Source organism: Pelodiscus sinensis, chromosome 22 (assembly GCF_049634645.1).
Source record: "Pelodiscus sinensis isolate JC-2024 chromosome 22, ASM4963464v1, whole genome shotgun sequence".
Taxonomy (NCBI): Eukaryota; Metazoa; Chordata; order Testudines; family Trionychidae; genus Pelodiscus; species Pelodiscus sinensis.
Window position 1 is genome coordinate 4,918,693 of NC_134732.1, and position 18,842 is coordinate 4,937,534.

General features: G+C 51.3%; 1 protein-coding gene across 1 annotated transcript; it reads left to right on the forward strand.

The window, feature by feature from the left end:
* The first annotated feature begins 4,909 nt into the window (after window positions 1-4,909).
* On the forward strand, window positions 4,910-14,821 carry ATP6V1G1 (ATPase H+ transporting V1 subunit G1). The gene is made up of 3 exons (XM_075905234.1): window positions 4,910-5,078; window positions 10,533-10,633; window positions 14,113-14,821. The coding sequence occupies exons 1-3, from the start codon at window positions 4,997-4,999 to the stop codon at window positions 14,284-14,286; spliced, it is 357 nt and encodes a 118-aa protein (XP_075761349.1). The 5' UTR covers window positions 4,910-4,996; the 3' UTR covers window positions 14,287-14,821.
* Window positions 14,822-18,842: the final 4,021 nt, after the last annotated feature.

The following is an 18,842-nucleotide window of genomic DNA, read 5'->3' on the forward strand; positions in this document are numbered from 1 at the left end:
ATTAATTTGAAATCGGTTGGAAACCAGCTCTCGAAATATGGGAAACTGTCGAGCCAGTCCTGGCCGAGACTCTCTAGCTTTGGAAAGATGAGCTGGCCTAGTGCACCCGCTCCAGAATATCTGTAAGGGTTCGTCTACATTACGGGACAACATCAACTTAAGATACACAACTTCAGCCACATGAATTGTGGAGCTGAAGTCGAAATAGCTTAACTTGAAATTTGGCGCTGTCCACGCTGCAGGAAGTCGAAGGGAGCACACTTTCCCTTCGACTTCCCTTACTCCTTGTGGAAGCAGAACTGCCAGCATTGACCGGAGCGCTGCTCTCTCTGAGGATAGTAAATGGCAGCATTATTCTGGACATAACCAAGGGTACGTCTAAACTACATGGCTCCGTCGACGGAGCCATGTAGATTTGTTGTTTTGGCAAAGGCAAATGAAGCCGCGATTTAAATGATTGCGGCTTCATTTACATTTACATGGCTGCCGCGCTCAGCCGACAAACAGCTGATCAGTTGTTTGTCCGCTTAGCGCACTAGTCTGGATGCTCCCCTGCCGACATCAAAGCCCTTTGTCGGCAGCCCCGGTAAACCTCATCCCACGAGGAATAACAGGGCTGCCGACAAAGGGCTTTGATGTCGGCAGGGGAGCGTCCAGACTAGCGCACTGAGCAGACAAACAGCTGATCAGCTGTTTGTCGGCTCAGCGCGGCAGCCATGTAAATTTAAATGAAGCCACGATCATTTAAATCGTGGCTTCATTTGCCTTTGCCTCTGTGTCTAATCTACATGCCTCTGACGACAGAGGCATGTAGTCTAGACACAGCCCAAAAGGCATCATCCTGGTGGAGAAAAGCCTCTATCAGCTGGAAGGAAGGAAGGAAGGAAATATTAGTGTCACGTGGTTTGCCATATGCCAACATGTGACTGTTGTATTGCTTTTAAAGCATTTTACAGCAGGTATATTTTGTGGGGTGGCTCTTGTCCAGATCCACAGTCCACTGAAGTCAATGGAAGGATTTCACTGGGCTTTGGGTGAATCCATTTTCTGTAGGAGTGGGGTGGGCATCTCCAGAGAATAGCTATCGGGTAAGATGCTGCTTTAAGTCCTGAGGGGGCATGGAATGGCTGAAAGCTATTAGCAATTTGGCAGTTGCTCTGTGGCCATGTATGAAATGATCTGATGGCCACAGCCCTCTTTTACACAATTCAAAAAATTCACGATTGCAGCCAGGTGCTCTCGTTGGCAATCGGGGCAGAGATGGGTAAAGAACGGAGAGCCTGGTCATGTGTGTAGTGAACCCAGAGGCACATTGGTGGAGCAGCATGCTTATGTAACCCACATACCTTCTGAGTATGCTGTACTGTCCCATCGAGTGGCACCCAGATCACCTACTGAGAGACTAACAAGCCTGCTCTACAGCATTATTACCTGTGAGGTAGGTGGTTTTTAGCTCAAGCTGTGGGACAGGGCTACTCAACACGCGGCCCGTGAACCGTTTGTTTGCGGCCTGAGGTGCCGTTTGGGTTTACGCGGCCCGCGGGTGGGATCCTTTGAACACGGCCTCCACTGGGAACAGGCCCCACAACAGCCAGTCGTTTCCTAGGTGGAGTGAGCATTGAAAGATGCAAGTGGATGAACTGGCTGCAACAGACGGGTACAGGGTGTTGGCATTTCTAGTAGGGGTGTTAAATATCGGTTAATTTACTAGCTGAGTAGTCGATGGAATTTCCTACTACTTTCCTTACAGGGGCTCTTGTACATTTCAAAGGAGGAACTCAGAACTCCGCGTGCAGCCCAGGGCCAGTGGGAAGTCCCGCTGACTCTACTCCACACGGGCATTGCTCTTGTGCATTTCAAAGAGGAAGCGCTTGCGTGGAGCCCGGAGTCAGAGGGACTTCCCGCTGGCCCCAGCTGCACATGGGTTGCCAGCTTTGAAATGTACAAGAGCCCCCAGCGGGACTTGTGCATTTCAAAGAGGAAGTGCCCACATGGAGCCTGGGATCAGCGGGGGACTCAGAGTCCCTCACTGACCTCAGGCTCCAAGCGGTGCTGCTGCTTTGAAATGCCGTGTGGAGCTGGTGTCAGCTTGGGAGTCGCCAGTTGATCCCAGGTTCCACAGAAATGCCGCACGGAGCTACCCAGCCTCCACGTGGCCACGGCGTTTCAAAGGGACAGCTGCCACTTCGAAGTACCCCCCTCCCTCTCCTTTGCTGCCTCTAGCTGATAGAGGCAGCAAGGGGGAGGGGGGGAGGAAGCATTTGCTTATCAGATAACTGACTAGTCCTTAACATCCTTAGTTTCTAGCCCCTAGGGAGGAGCTGCCGAGAGCACCAGGGCATTGTGTGTAAGAAGCTATTTGCATACATTTGCATATATATTTATATGTATAGGCAACCACACTTAAGTTGCAGCCCTCAGCACGTGCTGTATCATTGTGACCCTCGGAGCTTCCAAAGTTGAGTAGCCCTGCTATAAAAGCTCATTGCTCTAGACCCTGAGGTTCCCAGGTTTGATTCTATCTGTCAGCATTACTAGTGACTCTTCTGGGATTTCAACTGGGGTGTCTCTGAAGCTTGGGTTGCGCTTCCTCAGCTGGGGAACTATGTAACCCACACACCTGCTGAGTGTGCGATATTGTCTCATCTAGTGGCACTGAGACCACTTGCAGAGCCAGTTGACTTTGATCTCATGCTGTAGAGGTGCATTGCTTTAGCCCAGTGGTCCCCAATGTGGTGCCCACGGGCGCCATGGTGCCCGCCAGGCCATTTCTGTGCACTCGCCGAGTGTTCGGGGCCAGCCCCATCCCTGGGCACGTGGTGCCTGGGCGGTGCCAGCCCCTGGGTGCACAGTGTATGGGTGGCCCTGCCCCCAGGTGCACGGCGCAAGGGCTCTGCCGGCCGCGGGTGCACGCCGTGTGGGCGGTGCTGGCCCCTGGGCGCGCGGCACATGGGCGGCCCCGCTCCCGGGCCCGCAGTACATGGACTGTGCTGGCCCCGGGCGTGTGGCGTATGAGCGTCCCCGACCCTGGGCACGTGACATAGGAGCAGCGCCGGCCCCAGGAGTGCAGCACATGGGTGGCACCAGCACTGGGCGCGCAGCGTATCGGCGGCCCCGCCCCCGGGTGCACAGTGCAAGGGCTGTGCCGGCACCAGGCATGCGGCGTATGGGCGGTGCCGGCCCCTGGGAGCGCAGCACAGGCATGATGCTGGCCCCGGGTACATGGCACAGGGGTCGCGCGCAGCACATGGGCGGCCCTGCCCCCGGGCGCACAATGAATGGGCTCTGCCGACCCCGGGCACGCGGTGTATGGGTGTCCCCGCACCTGGGCACGCAGCACAGGAGTGGCGCTGGCCCCAGGAGCGCAGCATGTGGGTGATGCTGGCTCCAGGGTGTGTGGCACAGGAGTGGCGCCAGCCCCGGGAGTGCAGCGCATGGGTGGCACCAGCACTGGGCACGCAGCGTATGGGTGGCCCTGCCCCCGGGCATGTGCCCGGTCCTTTCCCCGGGGGCCGGGCTGCCCCAAAAGGTTGGGGACCACTGCTTTAGCTCCTAAGGTCCCAGGTTGGATTCTGCTTGTTGGCATTACACTCGCCATTCCCGTTATGTCGATCACAAGTCCGTAGCAGTCGCCAAGGGTGGTTCAACATAGTGTTAAGATGGAAGCCTTTCTCCCCATCTTTCCTTCTCTCTCTCGTTCATTGAAAAGACTGTGGAGCTGGGTTGATTGGTTCACTTAAGCTCATTGACTATGGCCTCTGGGTGAAGGTCATCTTACCAAATGCTCATCGTTCTTATTTAGTTCTCTAAATTGCTAGCCTGACTCATTGCCCCATGTCCTTCCCATGGCAGGAGACAGGAACTATGTACCGGCAGCAGATACTAATTCCTCCCTGCAGAACCCTGAGTCACTGCCACATGTCTAATGCTTCCATTAGAGCAATAATTGTAGGTGCAATTTACACAAAGCAAGGAAAGAGAAGCATATTGGTTTTGAACAGCTCTACAGTGAAGTCCAGTTCTGGTATTTGCAAAGGGGTACTAAGGGAATCAAGTGTTTTCCAAAGAGACTGGGGTATTTAATTCCCTCAGGACACATTGAAAAGCTCAGACCCACATGTTCGGAGATGCTCATACATTCCCATTTGGAGTTTAGGGCTTAGGGGCATGGGCCTTTGGGACAGCGTGATTCCCAGTGGGTCCCAGGAAGAGGTATCCATGCTCACACTGTTGCGGGGGAGTCTCCTGGTACTATGATGGGGCAGCATCCGGCTGCTGGGAGGGGAGGCCACCCTGCAGCATCAGCCGGGGTGCAGAAATGCCACAGTGCCCAGGGTTCGCTGTACCCCAGGATGCTCCCCACACAGGCAGCGACTCTCCCAGACCCACGTGCAGGGAGGGGAGTGCAGCAGGGGTAGCAGCAACCCTGCAAGCCTGGCCTGAGCAAGCAGGGCCTGGCAGGGAAGGGGCTCCCCACCAGGCATGGAGCAGGGCTTTGCCAGGGGCGGGACGGAGGAGAGAAGGGGGCTCCCCAAAGGGATGGAGGAGGGCCTGGTGGGGGAGGGGGCAGCAGGAGGGGGAGGTCCCCCCCCAGGGATGGAGCGGGGCCGGGTGGGGGAGGGGGCAGCAGGAGGGGGAGGTCCCCCCCCAGGGACGGAGCGGGGCCGGGTGGGGGAGGGGGCAGCAGGAGGGGGAGGTCCCCCCCAGGGATGGAGCGGGGCCGGGAGGAGGAATGGGCAGATCTCTGCGGGAGGGGGAGGAGGGGCAGGGGGAGGGGGAGGGGCGGAGAGATCCGGGGGAGGGGGAGGGGGAGGGGCGGGCCTCTGCAGCGATTGGGCACCCGCGGGCCCGCGGGGGGTGGGGAGCGAACGCGCGACCCCGCCCCTCCGCCACTGGCGGTCAGCTGACGGGATCACGTGAGCGGGGCCGGCCCACGTGACGCGCTGGAGCCAGCTGCCGAGCGGCCCCCGCACCCGGCCCCGCCGCAGCTCGCGCCATGGCCAGCCAGTCGCAGGGCATCCAGCAGCTGCTGCAGGCCGAGAAGCGCGCGGCCGAGAAGGTGGCCGAGGCCCGCAAGCGTGAGTGGCCCGGGGGGGAAGCGGAGCGGAGCGGGCCGGGCCGGGGGGCGGGAGGCTCCTGGACGTGGCACCGTTTGCTGAGTGCGGCGGGTTCCCGCGGGCCGCTCGCTCGGGCCCGGGGCCTGCCCCCCCCCGACCCCTGGGCTGCCCCCCCCCCCCGGCCCCTGCCGCAGCCCGAGCGACTCGGCCCAGGGCGGGGCCCTGCAGCTGGGGGCAGCGGAGGCCCGGGGCGCTGCCTGGTTCTCTCAATAGCCCCGTTCAGCCAGGCCCTGTCCGTGGCAGCGGCCCCGGTGCCCGGGTTCGTGGCGCGGCGAGGGGGGAACGCGGGACACTCTGGTTCCCTCTGGAGTCGGAGCTTGGGCCTGACAATCTCCCTGCGTCTCCCCAAGCGGAGTGTTGCTGCAGCAGGGCTGTGCCTGTCGCCCAGCTCGTGGCGCCTGCGGCTTCTGCAGTGGCTGGCGCGACGGACCCCAGGGTCCTCCAAGCAGTTTGGGCAGCGCCTGGCTCGGATGTGCCAGTCACTGCTGTGTCAGTCTCAGGCCACTGCCGCCTTCCTCCCACCTCGGACCCCTCCAGCAGTCTCTGCCCACATGCTGCTCTTCTCCCCTTCCCCCCAGCATCAGTGGCTCCCCTGGCAGCGTGCCCCTGGGCTGCCCCCTGCCACACAGCACCAGTGTCATCCGCTCACTGGATTCACTGCTGTGGCGTCCTGACAGATCTTCTGCTCTGTCAATGATGATAAACGTTAGGCTGAGTGTGTTTTCGTAGGCTCCCTCAGTATATCATGCCAGTGCTGTGCAGGCAGCTAGTGTAATAGACCTCATGAGAGCCCCCAAAGACCACGGACTCAGAGAAAATATGAAGGCACCTGAGTCAGGTTTATTGTCAAACAAAGAATGTTAATAGTCATCGGCAGCCAGATGGCCTCTGTGCCCCTATGTATTTTTACCTGGGATAATGGACTCAGCTCAGTTGATAATATGGAGTTCACTATTGGCCCCTAGGCTGGCCAAAAAGTTAATTGAGGTACCCCAACATTTATAAACAAAAATGGACAATCTATAATAAACACCGAGCCTATCATCTTATGCATTAGTGACATGTTTGGTATCTCCCCTTGTGCTTTCTTCCAAAGCATTCACTGCCCCTTGTTCTGCTTTCACTCTTAATGTTTCAAACTATTTTATCATGTACTCAGCTGGGTGTCCATGTAATGTGCTGATGGAATGTATTTACATATCTTATGTGCGTTAATCAGTGCTAGTAGTTTTAGTGCAGAGAGATGCTGACTTGCAGGCAAACATTTGCTTTTGACACGGCCCCCCTGTTACTCCGAGTGTAACTCTTGCTTACTTTGGTTTAAGCACTAGGCCCTTGCCTCAGGCTTTTTCTTCCTCCTACACCCATCATCGCCGGCCCCTGCCCCAAAGCACCCATGGCACCTCTGGAGCACCCGAGATTTAGTCGGGGGTGTATATAGTACAGTCATGGACAGGCCATGGACCATGAATTTTTCAAAGGGGGTGGGGAGAGAAGGAGGCTCCACCCAGGGATGAAGCAGGACTAGGCTGGGGAGACAAAGATATGGGGAGAGCCTCTGCAGCAATTGCTAATTACCTGATGTTCTCAACTCATGGACCTGATTTTGATTTGTGCAAGGGTATCTGTGCATGTTTGCCATACAGGTTTCAGCTGATGTTGCTTGCAAGCCTTTTGCTGTTCTTGAGGTGATTTGTCACCCAAATCATATGGTATTGTTTCTGATTGGATAACTTTGACTCTTTAAGCAGGAGACTAGCAGTTGACAACTAAACTCTTCCTCATGTAGCTGGTTGGACAAATAATCATTTGGTACAACACACATAACTTTAGGGATTTGTGACCATTTTCACAGACAAACTGCTCTCCCGTATGTTTGTGAATAATAAACAGTATGACCTCAGGAATAATAGTGCAAACTAGCTGGTTATTTGTAGGGATGTAGAAGGTTAATTGGTTACCCGGTGAGCATTAGGCTTACCAGAGTGCTTACTGGGTAGTTGGTTAATTGAACCATGTCCAAACTCCAGTGGACAGTCATCTGCACCAAGCTGGAACAGCCTCAGCTGCGTCAGGCTTGTCGGCTGGACCCCAGCCGCGTCGGGCGGAGCTGTGTCTGTCAGGCACCAGGCAGGCATTATTCAGGGTCTGGCCTGGCTGTGCTGGCTGGCTTGTGGTGGACCCCACCATGCCTGGCATGTGGGACCCCTGCCTGACAGATCCAGCGGGACCACATCCCTTTGCCAGCCCGCTAATGGTTAACCGGTTAAATTAAATGATATAATTTTAATTGCTTAACCAGTTAATTGTTTTATAGATATTTACATCCCCCTTTTTTTGTGCTGTAGTAAAAAAGTCAGCTGTTCAGTGGCAAAAACTTCCATGGCGGGGGTATCTAAGCTGTCGGTTGCTGCAGGTGCTTTTAAGTTTTCATTAACAAAAAAAAGTGATTCCTGTGTTTGAAAAAATCTTCCAAATATGACCAGTCTGTAAGTGCAGCATTGATGAGCCTTAAGAAAGGTGGCCCCAATATCGCTGCTGATGCTACTGGCTTCCTCAAGCAATGGCAGGATGAATTAAGAGTGGTCAGTTATGTTGTTGTTTTTCAGGCCCCTTTACCCCTGGTGAAACTGACAACTCCCTCACAAAGCTGCTGAGAAGAACCTAAAACCAGGGGCAGGGTGCTAGAGCAGTCCAAGCTCAGGAGGGTCTATTTTTTTCCTATTCTGGGTAGAGCCTTACACCACACTAAGATGACCTAAGTGGTTGGCATAATATACAGTGTTCCTTTCATTAACCCTATCACCTAGAGGCAGATAAACAGAGCCCCCACCTATTATGGCCCGGTATTTGGCCAATAAAACTGGTCCAGTCCCCAGTTGATGGGATTCCTAACAGATAGCAATACCTGGGCTGGGCGGCACACCATACTAGTATCTGTATCTTCCAGCAGTGCATTAAGCAGGGTGAAATAAGGGTTTCTGTTCATGTACAACACTGCAGGGAGCTGGCTTTCCCACACTGCTGCCTCTGATACAGCACACAACAGCGGGGTGGGGGTGGGTCAGGGGCCATGTGTAACTGAGAGGGTTAACCATTCACATCCCTAGTATTCAGGGCTCAACAAATCAGTGAATCTATTCGCCTGCGGCAAATAGATTTCAGACAATTGCCCCATTCACTGGTGGTGTGCGTGGTGCGGGTCTTGCGCACGCGCAGTGCGGGGCTGGCGAGTAGATTTCGCCGCAGTTTGTCAAGCCCCGCTAATATGTTCACGGTGGGTTTCTGTTAGATCAGTACAACTTCGGGATAGAAGCAACTAGTTGCTTCCCCCTTCCCCACCCTCAGTTCCTGCCTCTATCAGAAAGAGGCAGCAGTGGTGGGAGAGAAAGAGGAAGGTGTGCTGGGGGAAGCTGGCTTAAAAGTGGGTTCCCTCCAGGTCAATGGAGCCTGGGGCCAGTGGGGCTAGCTCCATGTGGTGTTTCAATCTTTGAAACTGCTGGGTGGGCTCTTGCTACATTTCAAAGTGGAAGCGCCCTTATTAACTAATCAAATAGTCGATGGAAATTCCATCGACTATTCAATTAGTCAATCTAATTTTAACATCCCTAGTACACCTGTCACGCAGGCAAGGATCTTACATGCCTCTGAGAGATGTAGCTGAAAGTGTAGATCAAGGATGTAAAAAAATATTAACTGTAACCGATGGAAATTCCATCGCTTAAAATGGCCCTGGGGGGTGCCCGGCTACCACCGGCTGCCCACCCGGCCTCCCTACCCAGAGTTTAAATGTTAACACCAGGAACGGAGAATCATTTTTGGGTTGGGGGCTGCTGACCTACAGAAAAATCAGTGACAGGCTTCACCCTCACCTGATGTGGCCCCCAACTGAGGAGAAACTCTTCCCCACATTCCCCTCAGGCTAGCAGATTTTGTGTGCTCCAGCCCAACTGTTGGGCTGTGTGTGTGTGTGTGTGGGGGGGGGGGGGGGAGACGGACTAGAGCAACAGTATGGTCTCCCTAATGCTGCGGGGGATGGGCGCTGAGCCTCAATGGCCAGATCCAGGCAAGCCAAGGGCTGCGTCTGGCCACCGAGTCTGAGGTTCCCCACCCCTGGTAACGGGAACCGATAAACTGATGTTTATCGGTTAACGGTTTAAACTCTTACATCCTCATGTAGATCGGGCTTGATCTGTCACTTGAGAGAGGTGTGTGCCATGGTGTGTCCTGTGTGTCTTTTAATAGTAAGGTGCACAATCATGCACGTGTGTGTTGGAGGGCAAGGTCCAAAAAAAGCAGTTTGTGCTCCAAGTGGAAGGTGGAGGCTTATGGTGGCCCTTGGCTTCAGTGAGAGGTCACTGCAGGCTTGGGCAGGCCCTTGAGCAGGTTGCATCCTGGGTCGGTGTACGGGAAAGAAGGGTGGGGTGACACTTCTCCATTCCAGCAGCTGGAGAGGCATTGAAAGGCTTCAGGTTCCTCAGACAGCTGTTCTACCATCTAAAGATTAACATGGAAGATGGGGCCACCAAGCAGGGTCCAGGTGTTGCTAGCTGTTAGGAATCCCATCAATGGGGGACTGAACCAGTTTTATTGGCCAAACACTAGCCATAACTGGGGGAGGCTCTGTCTGGCTCTAGGTGGTAGGATTAATGAAAGGAACTCTGTATGTATTACGCCGGCCACTTAATTCATCTTAAAGACACGCCCACCCCCCAGATGTGAGATCCTGGTTCCATCAAAGTCAATGAGTGTTTTGCCATTGAAATAAATGGAGCCAGGAATTCATCCGTCGTCCCGATCCTGAGAATTCAAGGTGTCACATTTTTTCAAGACTGGTTTTAACCACAGTGTCTGGCCTAGTAGCTTCAGCTTCTTCCTCTGTTGAGTGGGAAGTGGATTGCTTTAGTTCAGTTTAATTCTAGACATCTCGAAGGGGAAATGTTCATGTAACAGCTAACACTCTTCCTGCAAAGCTAGGGTAACTTGACCTTTCTGCTGTGCAGATTCACGGTGCTCAGCAGTGAGTTCTGTACTTTCTGTAGGCAGAGCCAGCTGCGGCATGTTTCCCAGCAACATCTGCTGGGTTGGGTGGCTGTTTATTCGTTATCAGCGCTTACCAGTTGGCGAGCATCGTAATGGATCAGTGGCACGCTTGGCAGGAAGCGCTTTTCAGACTCTTCCTGGGTGATATGGAAATGCCAGTTATCTGTACAAACTTGGAAGGCAGAGGGAGGTCGAAGAGGGTATATTGCTTTCTGAAGTTGACCTCCTGCAGTCTCTTCATGCCTTGCTATAATTGCAAATCTACAGCTGTTATCCTGGGTGTCAGCCTAGGGGAAAGTGCTGTCACTGTTACATCTGCCCTGGCTGTTTGGCATAAATGGTTACTTAATAAGGCTCTTTCTTTGGAAACAGGAAAGAACCGGAGGCTGAAGCAGGCGAAAGAAGAAGCCCAGGAAGAGATCGAGCAGTACCGCCTACAGAGGGAGAAGGAGTTTAAAGCCAAGGAAGAAGCTGTTAGTTTGTGTTGAATAATTTGCTGCCAGCCAATCAGCTGCCCAGCTCGTACAGTGTTATGTGCACTAAGATCTGCATGAGGCGATGCTGTTAGATCTCTGAGAAATCCTGTCTGGCTGCTGCTCATCTTGGCAGCACATTCCACACAGAACACTGTCCTGCAGTTTCCCTTAATTGCTTCTCTCTGCTTTATCATGCAGCTTGATGCCCTGGCTCCTTTCCGCTAATATCACCAAGGCATCGAAAAATGTTGTTGCATCTTGGAAGCTGGAATGTCCACCTTCCCAGTAAAGCAGTTCATATGAACACGCTCATACCCTGACCAGTGCTACTGCGGTCCTGGTCATACAGGATAACACTGACAAAGGGCGCTGTATGTAGGGAAATCATGTCTCTCCAATTTGCTAGGATTCTTTGTGGGGTTCAACAAGCACGTTGAATATAGTGTACTTAAATTTCCAGAAAGCCTTTGACAAGGTCCCTCACCAAAGGCTCTTAAGCAAAGTAAGCTGTCAAGGAATAAGAATGAAGATTCTCTCATCGACTGACAAGTCGTTAAGATAGGAAACAAAGGCAGGAATAAATAGTCAGTTTTCTGACTGGAAAGAGGTAATTTACTGGGCAGGCAGTTAGCTGGTTACCGGTAGACATTCCTATAACTAGTGGTGTCCTGCAGGGGTCCATAATGGGACCAGTCGTATTCAACGTATTCATAAATGGTCTGGAGAAAGGGGTAAACAGTGAGGAGGCAAAATTTGCAGATGGTACTAAACTGTTCGAGATAGTGAAGTCCAGAGCAGACTGAAGAGCTTCAAGAGGATCTTACAAAACTAGGTGCCTGGGAAACAAAATGGCAGATTAATTTTAAGACAGTCAAAAAAGCAAACGGAATGTTAGGAATCATTAAAAAAGGGATGGAGGATAAGACCGAGAATATTGTATTGCCTCTATCTCAGTGGTTCTCAAAGTGCGGGGCGCAGTCCCCTAGTGGTCCATGGCTGTCTGGCAGGAGGGCCGTGGCCTGAGATTCTGGCCCCTCCCCTCCACCCGCTGCAGCGGGGAGCCTGCAGCCTCTCTCCTGTATGGCTGGAGCACCAGCGCCGACTTTCCGCTGTGTGTTTTGTGGGCAGGGGCGCTGAGCCTCGCAGACCAGACCCAGTTCACAGGGAACAAGCGGCTCTGCACGCTGCCATTCCAGGGAACAGCAGTGCCGGGAAGTCTGGAGGCTTTCCCTGTTGTGTCCATGGGATGGAATCGCGGCCAAAGGGAGCAGCGGGAGGTAGTGCCTGGGAGCAGCAGCGGGGAGGGGGCACAAAGCCAAGTATGTGTATGGGTAACAGGTTTAAAACGAATAAAAGAAAGTTCTTCTTCACACAGCGCATAGTCAACCTGTGGAACTCCTTGCCAGAGGAGGCTGCGAAGGCTAGGACTATAATAGAGTTTAAAGAGAAGCTAGATAATTTCATGGAGGTTAGGTCCAAAAAAGGCTATTAGCCAGGGGAAATGGTGTCCCTGGCCTCTGTTTGTCAGAGGCTGGAGAGGGATGGCATGAGACAAATCGCTTGATCGTTGTCTTTGGTCCACCCCCTCTGGGGCACCTGATGCTGGCCACTGTTGGCAGACAGGCTACTGGGCTAGATGGACCTTTGGTCTGACCCAGTACGGCCATTCTTATGTGTCCCCCATTTCCCTCATGCCCAGATCCTGCACCTCTATACTCTGACAGCTCCGCCCACCGCTGCACCCAACCTCCCAGCCAGACCCTGCACTCCCACCCCTCCTATACCCGTTTTGTTATCGGGCTGGTGGGCTGCAGAAAGATCTGAGTTGAGCTACTTGGGCTACGAGCCAAAATGTTTGAGAACCACTGCTCTATATAAATCCATAGAACACTCACATCTTGAATACTGTGTGCAGATGTGGGAGCATCATCTTACTAAAAATATCCCGGCATTGGAAAAAGTTCAGAAAAGGACAACAAAAATGATTAGGGATATGGAATAGCTGCCAGATGAGGAAAGATGAATGAGATGGGGACTTTTCTGCTTAGAAAAGAGAAGACGGGGGGATATGATAGAGGTCTATAAAATCATGTCTGGTATGGAGAAAGTAGATATGGGAGCAAGTAAGTAACTTTTCCTTATCACAAGAACTGGGGTGACCCAAACAAGTGGAAGAATTTCTTCACACCACGCAGTCAACCTGTGGATCTCCTTGGCAGAGGGGGTTGTGAAGGCCAGGAATTTAATAAGAATAAAAAAGAGCTGGATCAATTAATGGACAATAGGTCCATCAGTGTTTGAGACCCCTGGGTTTACGCAGTCTATAAATCCATTTTCTGTATTTTAAACTGCTTTGCAAATCCCTCCCAGGTAGGGAAAACATGTTAATTTGTGTAGTGCAGACCCATTTAGCAACTCCCTGACCTGTCTGTTTTCAAAACACTTGAGTAATTATTCCAGCATCTCGTAATACCCATCACTTACTTACATCACACGTGGATACTAACAATCAGGGAGTTACATGTTTTCAAATAACTTCTAACCGGTCATATTTTGCACAGAGGTAACTGCAAGTGTGTGTAAGGTATAAATACAGGGCTGCTTAGTATCAGACTTGGGATATTTTGAAAAACTTCCAAGAGAAGGAGAAATAAATTGGCTTTGGGGAAGGGCTTTATGTCTTGCATTACAGGAATTACTTGTTTAACACGTGCCCGCTCAATACGTTTTTGCGGTAGAACAATTTTAGTTTTAGGGAATGTTTTTCGAATATCACGACCTTCCCTGGAATAACATGAAAATAATCAAGTGGCAGACTACTTCGTGTGGCGGCATAAGTTGGTGAAAACAGTGGTAATACTTGTGAGCGGATGAATACACGTGGTCACAGCGCTCCTCCGCGCTCTCACGTGTTTATCTTTGTGTGTTAACAAACCGCAGTGACTTGTGTTGCGAGATATCTAATGCTGACGTTGACGACCCAGCACCAACAAAAAATGGACTTTGCCACCACCACCTGAAACGCAACCCCTACCTTTTCCATTATTTTTAATGGGAAAATGGACCCCGCATAGCACCTTTTCACTTAGCACGAAAACGCGTTCAATGAGGAATTACTGTACGTTGTTTGTAAACGTCTGTGGCATTTTTTCATTTGAATTTATTTTATTAGAATAGTGCCTAGAATCAGGGTCGTCTTGTGCAAATGCCTAGAGCGAGTCCATCCTGGCTCCCTAAAGCTTAATCTAAGTACGCGAGACAGGCTAAGGATGGGAGGGGGAAGCGGAGGCACAGAGAAATGAAGTGACTTGTTGGGAAGGGACCCCAGGTCTCGTGGCTCCCAGGGCAGTCCATTCACCGCGAGTTCATACACCAGAGGCTGTAACCACCTAGAGTGGCAGCTCATGCATTGAGCTCCTTTTGTAGGGCTGCCAAGGAACTCTAAAGTGTGCTTCTCTCTCCCTCTTGTCTGTTAGGCTCTTGGGTCTCATGGCAGCTGCTCCACGGAAATTGAGAAGGAGACCCAGATGAAGATGAGCACAATCCAGGACAACTTCCAGAAGAACAGGGAGAAAGTGCTGAATAACCTGCTGATGTTTGTCTGTGACATCAAACCAGAAATCCACATGAATTACCGCATCAACGGGTAGTGGAGGAGGAATGAATGGGCCTATGGAAGTGTTAGCAATAACAGCGATGCGTCAGATGAAGTGTACAGCCTTTAGTTATGTGATAGCTCTGTGTGCTTCTTGTAGAGGTGTTAAATTATTTCAGTAAGTTGTAGGCCCTCGGTCTTGTTGGAGAGACTCTAGTTTATTTGGATTCAGAACTTATCCAAAGATTTCATGGCCATGTCTCAGATAAATATGCATTAAGTATGATCTAGGTATTTAAGAGGAGCGTTAACATGCCATGCTTCTGGGTGGATCTTAAGTGGTTTTCCTTGCTTAAAAAAGGGATGAGACACACAAAAGGGGAATAGATGCTGGATCAGTTTAAATCTGAGTCTACCTATTGGAACCTTAAAACAAGGGTTAACTCCAGTAAGATAAACATCTGGGTTCGCAGTGCTGGCTAGTAATCCTCAGGATCTTGTGAATTACTGTCTTAAGCATCTTCCATATAGTCTACTGTTCAGTTGAAGTCTGGCACTATATTTGAAAGTAAAGAATTTATTTAACTCTGGAGTCTCTTCAGTTGTGTTTTTTCCTCTTCCCCCCCCCCACCCTTACTTATCTGTTACAGTAGCACCTAGCTGCTGTGTACACACATGGGTCCCTGCCCTGAGGTGCTAACAGTGTAAATAAGACGGAGAGTAGGAGGGCGGCCTTAAGGAGATGAAGTGGCTTCCCTGAAGTCACACTGCAGGTCAGTCACAGACCCTGGAATAAAACTCAGGTGGTCCAGACTCCTCCTCCTGGCCACAAGGTTTCCATGTTTCCCCAAAAAGCTCCTGGAAGAAGTGGTTCTTGTGCAGCCACTTGGCGAAATGGAAGCTAGTCATTCTTTCCAGTGTATTCTAGTAGTCAGACATACGAATGGAGTAACTATCCTTCCGTCTCCTCTCTCTCTAAGGACTATGGGTCACCAAGTGAAATTAATAGGTAGCACGTTAACAAAAGGAAGTTTTTCTTCACTCCGAGCACAGTCAACCTGTGGAACTCCTTGCCAGAGGACCTTGTAAAGGCTGGGACTTTTAACAGGGTTCAAGAAAGAGCTAGATACATTCATGGAGGTTAGGTCCATCAATGGCTATTAGCCAGGATGGGTAGGAATGGTGTTCCTAGCCTTTGTTTGTCTGGAAATGGGTGACAGGAGAGAGATCACGTGATGATTCCCTGTTCTGTTCCCTCCCTCTGGGGCACCTGGCCACTGTCTGCAGACATGATACTGGGTTGGATGGACCTTTGGTCTGACCCAGTATGGCCGCTCTTACGTTCTCTGCTGTGCTGTAATACCCAGGTCCTGCTGATTAGGCAGCTCCCTCCTGAGCTTAAGAACAGCGTGGGACAAAATACGCTTGTACATCGTAGTGTCTCTGATTGTAGCCTGACTCACAAAGAAATCTAAGTGCATCAGAATCCATGTACAGGCTTCTTGTTTCAGCCTCATCTCGCCACTAGTGTGTGCGCGGGGGTGATAATCATTCATCTGGATAAAAGCTCTGTAAAGGGGGAGGGAGGGAGACCACCCAAGCATGGGCTGCTTTTGTGGGTGGCGTCTCTATAATTAAGCCAGAAACGTTCTACTTGGTGCAAAAGCGTGTTGCGTGGTAACAAGAAATAACACCCTGTGGTCAGGTAGCATTGTTTGTCAGAGGGGCTCAAACCAAACCGCTCTGAAGCCTCAGAGCACCCTCGGGGGTAGGAAAGCGCACCTCAGCGCTACCTTTTTGAAGGTGTGATGGATGACAAGGGTGATTTGCCCACAGTGAGGGGAGGCACTGACAACAGGTATTGCTGCCTCCCTGGTCTTCTCTGAACGGCTAAGCTAAATTCTCATCACAGATCTTGAAAGAGCCTCTTCAGAAACCAAGCTCTCAAGTTGGCTAGGACACTGGAGCAGCCTGTGTTCCACTGCAGGGGCTGGTGAAGAACCAGGGGAATATGAGGCATAGAATTACTTCAGCCTTGCTCATCCAGCCTTCTCCGCTGGACTGTAAATAGCCCATATCGGTGGCTGGATGAGCGACTTCTGTTTTTCCTAGGGGAGAGGTGCTTGGCCCCTAGATCGATTTGTGTTGAAGCATTTGGTGCTACTATTGCTATGGCCACATGATGCAGGCTTCTGGTTCTGTATTCTTAGAACTTCCGGCTAATTCAACACTGCCGTATGTATCTTTATCTGCGGTTTCTCTTCTCCAGTAGCTAGATCCTCCACCCCCTCACTTGCCAGTCTCAGAAATGATGTAGATCAATCTCTCTCTCTTGCTGTACTAATTTGGAAGCACCTCATTGTTAATTTCTAAGTGCCCAAAGCTGCTTTGTTGACATTGTTTTTTCCTTCTGCCTCCTCTGGTCTGCGGTGGATTATTTTTCTGTTCCACTCCAGTGTTCCTGTTTTGGCTGGAACTGTAAAGACTTCAGATATAGCTCCTGCTGAAGTTCTAATGCTTTTTAGGAATGCCAACAGTCTGTCACTTTTCTCGCCGTTGGTGTGCTGTTCCCGAAAAGCCATTTTTTAACAGGCTAAAATTATCTGATTGTGCAAACCTCTCCAGTGTTTTCTCTCCAGGCAGGGTGTCTTTGTTTGCAACGTCAAGATTTCCTTTGGAATGAAAGGATGCGTAAACCTCCCGATTCGCTGTGGGCAAAGGACACCTAGTGCCATTATTGTTCACCTACTAGATTTCGCACAGCGTTTCATTTTAAAATTAGTCTGTGCACTAGCAAATGTATGACGGGGTGCAATTTTCTGCAAGCAGGGGCATACATTAAAGGAAAGGTCTTTCAGCTCTCAGATCAGAATCATTTAAAATTCCACCTTTTCCCTAATGGCTACTTGTTGAATACAGGTGAAGCCTACACCAGCTGTTAACAGTGTTTTGAGTGAAGTTTGCCCAAGTGGCAGATGGTGAATCGTAAAGCTGTGTGTGGTGGACTGTAAACTGAGCTCAGGTAGTGGTTGAAGTGCTGTTAGTTTCAAAAGCTGTAGCATGCTCAGCCATGATGGCGGCTGTCACACTTCTAATCTAAATAGACAAGAAAGGAAAGGAGAAGGAAAAGGGATTCAACACTGAGAGCAAACGGGTGTAGTTTGCAGTGTGGCACTTGCTGAGATAACGACTGTTCTGCCCTGGATCATTTAGTGTCTAGGTTCCATGGGGCACAGTGTGAGGGGCATGACAGCCGGGAAGGAAGATTACCCAGAACATTAAACAGTGGCTCTTTTTGCAAAGTGGTCATCCGGTGTGTGTTAATCAGATTTATTAACATAAGATCAGGAGGCATAAGCTTTCATCTTTCATCGAGGCTAGAGATGCCGTTCCTTGTAAAATGGTAAGTTATGAGCATTTTTTTAAAACCTAACTTTTTATTTTGTTTGAAAATGTTTACAGCAGGCGTTTGTGGGGTTTTTTACACCCCCCCCAAAAGTACCTTTTTCAGTTTTGAGGGAAGTTTATTTCATTTTTCACTTCCTTTTTCCTTTTCAAGTGATAACATGGAAGAAAAGCCCTCCCCCCCCCCCCCCACGCATGCTTGTAGACTATTGGGTGGGGGGGGGGGGGGGGAGAGGCTATGGAGGCCAGCCCCAGCCTACAGCACCACCTCTCCCCTCCCTGTGGCCTGCAGGCTGTCTGGGGTTGGGTCATTGTTCCCGGGCCATGGTTCCCAGACCCTTTCTCCTTGGTGTCTCCCTTTGGGAGGGGGGTGGAGCTGGACCTGGTTCCTAGCCTCTCCTCTGGGGGAGTCTCCTGGGTGGAATCTGAGGAGTCCTGGCCAGGATGGATAGGAATGGTGTCCCTAGCCTCTGTTTCTCTGGAAGTGGGTGACGGGAGAGATCATGTGAGGATTACCTGTTGTCCCTCCCTCTGGGGCATCTGGTATTGGCCACTGTCAGCAGACAGGATACTGGGCTAGATGGACCTTTGCTCTCACCCAGTATGGCCGTTCTTGAGAGTCAGGGGATGGGGGCCTACCCCTTAGCACTATTTGGGGCAGGAGGGCCACATACCCACTTCATGCAGTGCACGGTCAACTTGTGGAACTCCTTGCCAGAGGCTGTTGTAAAGACCAGGACTTTGGGTTCAAGAAAAAACTAGATAAATTCATGGAGGTTAGGTCCATCAATGGCTATTAGCCAGGCTGGGTAAGAATGGTGTCAGGGGCTGGGAATGGGTGACGGGAGAGGGATTGCTTGAAGATTCCCGGTTCTGTTCACTCCCTCTGGGGCACCTGGCATTGGCTGCTGTCGGAAGACAGGGTACTGGGCTAGATGGACCTTTGGTCTGACCCAGTATGGCCGGTCTTATGTTGGCTGGCAACATGCGGGGCCCTGTCCTCATCTGACCAGTGTCTTACTAGCGAGGCTGCCCCCAGTAGTCAACTCTGCAGTGTAGCTGTTCCCTGTGCTCACTGCCCCCAGTGGTCACTGTGAGTATTGCATCTCTCCTTCCTTCCATGTGGTGGAAAACACTCCCATTCCCAGCACTTTCCCTTTTCCTGGCACAATGAAACTCTGACCTTGCTTTAAGTTAGAATAAAAG

Bases quoted from the DNA above. Each gene is read 5' to 3' on its own strand.
- ATP6V1G1 (XM_075905234.1), top strand. From the start codon at position 4,997: ATGGCCAGCCAGTCGCAGGGCATCCAGCAGCTGCTGCAGGCCGAGAAG. The intron at 5,079-10,532 runs GTGAGTGGCCCG...CTTTGGAAACAG, and splicing joins GGTGGCCGAGGCCCGCAAGC to GAAAGAACCGGAGGCTGAAG. The intron at 10,634-14,112 runs GTTAGTTTGTGT...CTTGTCTGTTAG, and splicing joins TTAAAGCCAAGGAAGAAGCT to GCTCTTGGGTCTCATGGCAG.